This window comes from Arachis hypogaea, chromosome 12, assembly GCF_003086295.3.
Source record: "Arachis hypogaea cultivar Tifrunner chromosome 12, arahy.Tifrunner.gnm2.J5K5, whole genome shotgun sequence".
NCBI classification, from domain to species: Eukaryota; Viridiplantae; Streptophyta; class Magnoliopsida; order Fabales; family Fabaceae; genus Arachis; species Arachis hypogaea.
Genome location: NC_092047.1, coordinates 17,081,451 through 17,090,923, shown reverse-complemented (window position 1 = coordinate 17,090,923; position 9,473 = coordinate 17,081,451). Strand labels below are relative to the sequence as shown.

At 38.9% G+C, this 9,473-nt stretch overlaps 1 protein-coding gene across 1 annotated transcript; it reads right to left on the bottom strand.

The window, feature by feature from the left end:
• Positions 1–1,329: 1,329 nt before the first annotated feature.
• LOC112729775 (F-box/LRR-repeat protein 13-like) lies at positions 1,330–7,192 on the bottom strand. The gene is made up of 2 exons (XM_025779925.1): positions 7,144–7,192; positions 1,330–1,919 (listed from the first exon to the last, which is right to left on the bottom strand). Exons 1-2 carry the CDS (start codon positions 7,190–7,192, stop codon positions 1,330–1,332), a joined length of 639 nt encoding a protein of 212 aa, XP_025635710.1.
• Positions 7,193–9,473: the final 2,281 nt, after the last annotated feature.

Below are 9,473 nucleotides of genomic sequence, written 5' to 3'. Positions count from 1 at the left end.
TTGGAAACAATCTCTTCATCACTGTTCTGATCTTCCTTCCATCTCTTGACATGGAGCACGTAATCCTTAAATAGCCATGGAGTACCATGTTCAACATGCAAGACATCCACCTCTTTATTAAAAAAGAATTGGAAATAATTGTCCCCTTTGTCACTCACGCTAAATCCCTCCGGATTTTCCCATATAGCCTTTAAAGCATTCCCCATGGTTCCAACTGAGAAGGTTTTGAAAGCAAAGAGTCTACCATACAGACTATTGGAGCAAGCGTTAATACATTCTGATATGTCTGCCTCTTCCAGCAGAATCACATTCCTACCTCCTTTTCGGTTGTCTTCCTCGGTCTGATCTTCATCCCTCCTTGCCTCAGCCATGCAGATTACGTAGATTATCTTTGTCAAACTAGTAGTCAGAGATTTGTGTTGAAATTTAATTGACGTTGACAGTGCAGTCTTGACGGCAGCAAAGACTCTATTAAAAACCATAACAGAGCACTAGAAAATCCTAACAGAGCACTTGTCCTCTGAAATTAATGAGTGTGATTTTGTAAAATTGATTTTGAGTAGAAGTGAGTTTGTGCCAATATGATTTATATTTGGTAATTCTAAATTAAAATTAATTTTTATAAAATGAATTGTTTGGATAATATTAGTTAAAATTACTTTTAGATATATAATTACTAAAAAATACATGATATTAAATTATAGTATTTTTTAAGTATATTTAATTTTTTTATACCTTTCTAGTATTTTTTATATAATTTTTTAATACTTTTAGTATTTTATTTTAGTATGTTATAATTTTTTACTATTATTGTTATTTATGATTAATTTTTTGTTTAATTTGTTCTACCTAATGAAATCAATAAATCATATTATAAAAAAATAACAATAATGAATATAATATACAAAAACTACACTTATAAAAATGTACAATGTCAAACAAAATTTAACAAAAAAAAGAGAACTCATATAAAAAATAATAAGAACTCCATAAATAAAATAATAGAGGTAAATACCAAATATTCTGGCGCTGATAAAATGGTACCTAACTTTTGTTATTGACAAAATAGTCCCTAAAAAATTTTAAAATTTGACAAATATGTCCCCAAGTTCGCCGGAGCAAATCTCCGACAAACACAATGCTGACATGGCCATGGTGACTTGGCAAACCACCCCAAACCCTAATCCCTCCTCCCTCTCGAACACACACTCCTCCTCCCTCTCCCTTCCCATCACGACCCCCTTCCCTCCCTCTACCCAACGGACACTCCCCCTTCCCTTTCCCTTCCCATCACAGCTCCTCTCTAACGCACTCCCCTCTTCTCTCTCCTCAACGCACTCCCCCTCTCCCTCCCCAATGGTTCCCTCTGTCACTGGCGCTATTGTCACTAGCGCAGAACGTGAAATGCTGAAGATGCAGGCTCGTCAACGCCGTTAAGTTCAACGATTTTGGAAAAAACGTATTTCCGTAGATATAACCCCTAGGGCAAATAAAGAGCTTCAAAGACGTCAACTTCTTGCACGAGAAAATTTCCTGAGGAATGTGAACGATATCACATTTCACCGAGCTACCTAAGTTGTGAATCTTATGCGAGATCGCAAAATTGGAAATTCTTTTGAGGATGTGAGGCTCAATACAACAATGGCACTCAAAATCGAGGTTGAGGATGGCGGAGAAGGTGTGACGACGGGTGGCAAGGGTGGAGACAAATTTCGTGAAGGTTTTGAAGGTCCAGAAGTGGAAAGAGTGAAGAGTGAGGGTTGGGAAAAGCTTCCAGAGATTCCTCCAGCAACGCGAGAGGACGCAGGTTTGGACGGCGTGTTTGGCGTTCACGAAGGAGAGCACGTGGAGGAGGATGCAATTGGGTAAGTCGCTAAGTCTGTCTTTCAGATTGCGTTTCAGTGTGCTTTGGTCTTTTGCTATTGGGAAAAAATGGCATATCGTATTCTAAAGAAGACATTGGTGTCGATTTTTCAAGTGGAGGGAGATCGGGGATGGGGTGGGGGACTGCTATACTGCTATGGCTGGCTATTGTTATTACAGCAAATCACCAATAAAACAAGAACTGGAACAGCAAATCGGTAGGGAGAGGGGAGAACCGTTTTTGGTGTGTGAGAGATTAAGGGGGAACCGTTGGGGAGGGAGAGGAGGGGAGTGAGTTAGAGAGGGAAGGGTGGGGACTGCGTTGGGGAGGGAAGGGTTAGGGTTGGAGGGGGTTTGCCAAGTCACCAAACCACGGTGGTCACGTCAATATTGTGCTCGCGCAGAGATGTGCTCCGGCGAGCTCGGGGTTATGCTTGTCAAAGTTTAAAATCTTTCAAGAATTATTTTGTCAATAACAAAAGTCAGGTACCATTTTGTCAGCGTCAAAATCTTTTAGGTACCGATTTGGTATTTACCTCTAAAATAATAAGATATATGAAAGAACTGAACACAAAAGCTACAACTTTTTACTTCTTGTAAGCGTGAGTTTGAGTACAAAATCACATCTATGTTCACAAGAAAAGAAAGTTGCCAAACAAAAATGGAAGTGTTCAAGAAATTCAAAACGTGTTTTTGATGTTTTAAATACTAAATCAAACACACCCTTAGAGTTTCATATTTAAAAAATAAAAAAAATAAAAAACATGACCCGGTGCGAATTGTATAAAATGGCTGGGTCACCGAAATCCAGTGGGAGCACGAGTAGCTCAACTTGACCAAAGGATCAAGTTAGCGAATTTTCGGTCAAACTGAACAAATCGAGTTAGGTTTGATAACAATGGTGTTAAGTAAAAATATTGATCTAATCTTTGATATATCTGCAAAATTCAGGCTATAATTGGCAAAAAGAAATAGAATAAAAAAAATAACATGTAAAATGTAATTTAAACTATTTTTCTTTTACTGTTTTTTGCCTCAAATAGATCAAAATGCAGCTTGCTTTTTGCAACATTTAGACAAAAAGAAATTTGCATTTTACAAGTGTGCAAAAACGTGCTTGTATGATATGTATGAGTTAGGAGATTAAATTTGGCCTTTATATAACCCACTCCATCCGTATTTTGTGCCAAAAAAAAAAAAGTGATAAAGAGAAGCATGAAGCTTATTGAGATAGAGAGGAGAGTTTTGTTATATTAGTAGTGAAAGAGAGAGTTTTTGTTCGGTAATTTTTTTGTCTAAATTTAATTTTATTAAAATAGTTCATGATTTTAGTTTAACTGACAAACATATTATTGGACATATGTACAATTCTTAATGTGTAAGTATTTGTCTATTTTATTCGTAAATATTTTTATTTGTTTATTATTATTATTCTAGTTATTATTATTATTATTATTATTATTATTATTATACTGTTATTGTGTTATTATTAATATATTATTATTATATAATTAATATATTATTACATTGTTATTATGAGGGAAGTTACAACTATATTATTATATATGGGTATTATTTTTATTATTATATTATTAATATTATTCCGTGATTATCACTATTATGTTATGATTATTATTATTATTATTCTACTACATGTTATTAGAATTTTATTGTCCAAAAAATTTAATCCACTAAAAACTTACAACGAAATCACTACAGTCATACTAGTAACAACTAGGTTCATTCACGTCTTGCGAATAAGTAAAGTGAAAGGACACTCTACATTGTTGTTTATTGTAGAGGAATGATAGAGGTCCAAAACTCACACCTTTTACCTTTTGTTTGGTAAAGTCACTATTACCCTAGATGACGAGCTGCATATTTTTTGTCTGCCGATTAATGGGAATCCCATGACGAGCAGACCAAACAGCAGTCATTCATTCTTGGTAGAAAAATGCATGACAATTTTTGGCAGGCAACCGATCTGCATGATCACACATTGGGGAAGGTAAACCTAGCATGGGTTCAGCAATGTAAAGATACCGAACTATTTGACACCCACGAATCTATCGAGCGATATGTCTGGTGTCACATATTCTGCTTACTCGAAACTGTGGTGTTTACCAACAAATCGACTAATTCGGTTAAGTCGAAGTTTTTGCCTCTACTTCGACAATTCCATCAGATTCGTAGTTATAATTGGGGGAACTTGTCTAACACACCTATACAGGTCCTTGTGCCATGCATTGCAATATAGCTATTGGTGCGGAATTTAAAGTCCACAAACTAACCGGCAAGTGCACTGGGTCATACTAAGTAGTACCTCAGGTGAATGAGGATCGATCCCACAAAAATTGATGGATCAAGCAACAATGGTTAAGTGATTGGCTTAGTCAGACAAACAGAAAATGGTGTTTGAAGGTTCAAAAGCATTAACAGTAAATCAGAGAATCAGAAAGCAAACAGTAAACAAGTTGTGAAATATATATGAGAAAACAGTTAAGGCTTCAAAGATATGTATTTTCCTGATTGACTTTTCTTACTAACTATTTTAATCATGCAAGATTCCATTCATGGCAAACTATATGTGACTAAACCCTAATTCCTTAGACCTTTTTAGTCTCCTCTAACCTTCATCAATCACCAATTCCTTGGTCACTTAATTCCAATTAGAGGGTAAAGTTCAATTCTAGTTATATGCCACAAAAACCCTAATTACCCAAATATAAGAGGATTATATGTCACGTATCCCGTTAAGTCCAGATAATCAGAAATTTAGGAGAAATTATTTTCAAGCTGTTGTTCAAGTAAAGAGCTTTTCCAAGTTATACAAGAACTCAATTAGAACAAGGGTCATACTGCCGTTCCACCCAAATTCATAAGATAAAGAACGAAAATAATTCTTGAATCATAAATCAGTACATGAATTAAAATAGAAAAGTAATATTATCAATTCATACAATAGACAAAGCTCCTAACCTTCACAGTGGAGGTTTAGTTGCTCATGGTTCAGAGAGAAAACTAGGATTCTGTAAAACTGTAAATTGCGGAATGAGATAGAAGAGAAGAGAGGAGCCCGAAGGGTTGATTCTTTTCCCTTTTATATCTAATCCTAATTAATGTAAAAATATATTTCCTAAAACTAAATAATATCTTTTTCTAATTATAAATAAAATAAAATTTAATCAAAATTTGCAAAGCCTTCACGTGTAGTGCATCCTGGGACGAGTGGGGACCATTGGCTTCATTAAGGGTGGCGCCAAACATGGAAGAATCCAAGTTTGGTGTGCACCAGGCAGAGAATTCCTTGGGCTTTCCTTGAGTTGGCGCCAAACTTGGAGTAACCCAAGTTTGGCGTGGAGTGGTGCGTAGCTGTTCCGAGGGTTACCTGAAACTGAAGGTCGATCTCGGACGAGATCTTCTGTGCTGGTCGGTGATGAGGCGTACGATTTGTGGATGGTGGCTGGAGCTGCCGTATCCGACTTGTTGGACTTGTTGATGATGCTGATCCTTCGTCACCGGAGGGTGGAGGTACCTGCAAGGGACTCTGATGCTTAAGTTAGCAAGGGTATTAAACAGGTTTTTAGTAGAATCAGAGTATGAGTTATACCTGGGTGCTCCAGTGTATTTATAATGTTTGTAGAGTGATCTTTCTGGGGATAAGATAGTTATCTTATCTTATCTTTGAGTGAAGTCATCTTATCTTCAAGGGAACCACCCTTATCTCTATAGGCTTGGGCTGCCTTTGGATTTGGGTCGTGTTCCTCTGTTTGGGCCCTTTTTGGGCTTTCTCGGTGATTTGGTCGAGCTCTTTGAGAAGAGGTCGGATAATCCTGACCTGAAGAGGTCGGTCGACTTGTCACTAAACATCCCGGGTCGGACAGCTCGACCCAGGGTATGAACAGTGCCCCTGCTTTAGCGTGGTCTTCCTTTTGAGGTCGAGTCCCTAGTTTCAGGACTTCAATCCTTCTCTGTAGAAGTCGAGTTCGAGCATTGTCGATTTCTTTTGTAGAGATTCCTCTGAATGCGGAACATTTTTATTTTTTCCTTATCCTCTTGAAAGCACGCGTCCCTTTGCTTTGGGAACGTGCGAGGGTTTAATAACCCATTAATTAATTCTTTAATGCTCCGTTTCTTTTGCCTCCTACTTTCATTTTGAATTTTCACGAAAAAGGGTTTTCTCTTCTTGTTGTAACTTCCTCTTTTCTCTTTTCTTCTTTCGTTTTGTTTGTACCTCATTTGTTCTTCTGCCCCCAATTTCTTTACGTCTTCGTGCTCTCCTTGCTGGTGTTTGTTGGTGTAGGCTCGCTGTTCATTTCCACTTTCGCTGTCTCCTTACTTTACAGGTTGGTCCTTATTTCTTCTTCGTACTTTACTTTATGCTTGAAAAGTTTTGATCTTGCTTGGTTTTAGAAAGCTTGAATCTTTTCTGTGTTGGTCGTGCATCTGATTATTACTGCAATGTGTGCTCTGGGAGTTTCTTTGATTTTGAATGATCCTTTTTGCCTTTGATGTTTTTTAGGGTTTCTGCACGCCATTATTGTTTCTGGTTTGTACCTTTTGATTTTTATGAACTGCATGTTTTTACTAAGGCTTCTGCTTGATTCTTGAAAAGGGTTGCGCCTTTGTTGATTTCGCCATGTTGGTAGTTTTCTTTACTAATAAACTTGTAGAAGGTAACGTTTTTCTGATGGCTTGCTTTGATTTTCTTCTCGTGTCGTTGCTTATTTGGAAGGGGATTATTTTTCTTCGCTGAGAGTTTTGTTGGGGTGTAGCCTTGTAGACTTTTTTCTGAGTCCTTACTCTGTCCCTGCCTCCAAAGGATGCCCCTGGACCTTGTTGTGCGTCTTGGGATTTTCCTTTTACTATTTGTATTGTTCTGAGTCATGTTTGTCCGAGCTGATTTCTTTTTGTCCAAGCTGTTTAGGTTGGTAATCCATTTTCTTTTTCTGGCTGTAGGACTAGTTGACCATGTCTTCTCGTAAAAATATTGTCGAGACGTCTTCCAAGGTTCCTGAGGGTATGTCTGACTGGCTGGACTCCCTCGTCCTGCTATGTATTTCTGTAGTTAACTCTAAATTATGTGTGGAGCTTAGAAAATATCATCGAATCTGTAGTAGTAGAGATCAAGAGAACAACTATGAATTGGTAGCACCTGATTCTGACGAAAGGGTTTGCTTCCCTGTTCCAACCCAGGGGGAGCGTCCTTTCTTTTATGTGTACGACTTCTTTTTTAGCCAAATGAACATCACCCTTCCTTTCACCCCTTTTGAGACCGACCTATTGTGGTCGTGTAACGTAGCTCCATCTCAGCTTCATCTGAACTCATGGGGATTTATCAAAATTTTTCAATTTCTTTGTCAAGAATTTCATGTTAAACCTTCTCAAACCCTCTTTCTGTACCTCTTTGTGTTGACCAAGCCTGGGACTACCAAAAAGAAAGCTTCTTGGATTTCTTTCAGGTCTGCCCAAGGACACAAAGTTTTTTCCATGTATGATGAGTCTTTTAGGAATTTTAAGAATTACTTTTTTAAGGTCCGAGCTGTTGAAGGAGCTCGACCTTTCTTTTTGGATGAGAATGGCGAGCCCAACTTTCCTTTAGAGTGGCAAAGGAACATAGTGGTGTCTAGGTACACCTGGGAGATGTTGGACGAAATTGAGCAAGCTTTTGTAACTATGTTGGAAGAGAACTGGGGGCAGCCTCCCCATCTTGATACTAAGAAATTTTTAGGAAATCCTTTACTTCTCCGAGCTGAACTGGGTACGGGTCGACTTCCTTGATATTTGTTGTATTTGCTTTATTCTTTTAAGCTCTCTCCTTTTTATTCCAGTTTATAACTTGGTTTTTTGTGTATTTTCAGAGATGATTAAAAACAATGAATCTATGAAGGCCTTTAAGAAGGCGAGAAAAGCTACAGCAGTGCAGCACATCTCGGGTAAGGTTGCTGGGGAAAGGTCTTCCCAGATTCCTCCCAAGAAGCCTATTTTGAATACTGTTGGGCCGAGGAAGATGATTCCTACGCCTCAGGTCCGTTTAGTTGATCCCCCCCAGACTTCCACTGCTACCTCTTCTCCCTCTGCCGGCCTTCTTCCTAAAAGACAAAGGACTTTTGAGCCCTTCAATCTTGATGCCCCTGATTTTGATGCCGTTGGGTTTGTCGATCAGCAGATTGCTTCTTATGGTGTTATTCCTACTGACGATGTCTCTCTTCTTCGTCACTTGGATTTCATTACTCGGAGCAGCATCAAAATGGCACATATGGGAGCAGCTTTGTATCGAACTGCCCAGGATCTTCCTATCCATGCGACGAAGGCCTTTATGGAGGAGGTCAAATCAGAGTTCGACCAGATGAAGGGTTTGAAGGAGGAGCTCGAGGTGAAAGTGGTCAAATTGGAGAAAGAGTTGGATGGTGAGAAGACTCGGGCTATTGCCTTGGTGGCTTCTGCCAAGTTGCTTGAAGATATGGCGTTGAAGCATAAGGAGAGCTATGTCACGACTTATAGGGAGATGATGGGTCTTAGGGAAGATTTAGAGTCTGCCCGAGCTGACTATGCCGAGCTCCAGGGTCATCTCGTAGGTAGTGTAAATGCTGCTCGTAGGTAGTGTAAATGCTGCTTATGAAAATTTAAAGGATCAAGTTTGAGTTCCTGCGCCCGAGCTTGACCTTACTCTTTTCAGCTTGGACAACATTGTAAAAGATGGTAAGATTGTCCCAGATGACCTTGATGATGATGATGATGTCGACCCTCCCCCTATGCCTTCTGCCAAAGTCTCCGTTGCCCTACCTCCTTCAACTCTGGCAACTGAAGTCGGCCAATCTGAGTCTGATCCCGATGTCCAGATCCTGAACCGGGATGATGGGACGGTAGATGCGGTACCGCTTCAGACTCGTCCTCCTTCACCTCGGGATACAGCTAATGGGAAATCCTTGGATCCTCTCTAATTATTTCTGATGCATTTGTGTATAGCCCGACCTGTGGGCTTTGAACTCTTTTTGTAATTTGTGGTCTTGACTTCTGGATATTTTGGTTGCTTTTCTGTTAGCAACTTTATTTTTAGAAAAAACAAAGTAGTTTTTTAGGCTCTTGGGGTCAACTTCAGGTGGCCTCTTGAGTCTTATTATTATAACAACTTTGTTTCTTTTTGTGATATGCTTGTCTACACCTTTCTGACACCTTCTGGAATCTTGAGAGTGTTGGAGCCCTGTTGTCCAATCTCTTTTGATTGTCTTTTGTGTTTTATTTTCTATTTTAGTTGAGGCTAGCTTTGTGCAACTAGTCTTCTTTGCCTTCTTTGATATGGTGCCTGTCTTTTTTGATTTTCTTGAGGTCATGGCTTTTTGGGTCCGACTTGGGTCCCTTATGGCGCCTGCCTTCTGGCTTCTTTAACTTGATCATGTTTTTGAAGTTGTTTCTAGTAATCTATTTTGCTTGGACCTTGGCGGGTCTCTTTCTCTAGATTATAGCCTTTGGTTTGGGCTGACTTCATCATGTTGATTTCTTCTAAGTTATTTCTAGTAATCCATTTTTCTTGGACCTTAGTCAGGTCTCTTTTATGGATTACTTTTTATAACTTTTTGGTTTTTGGGCCGACTTCATCACGTCGGTCC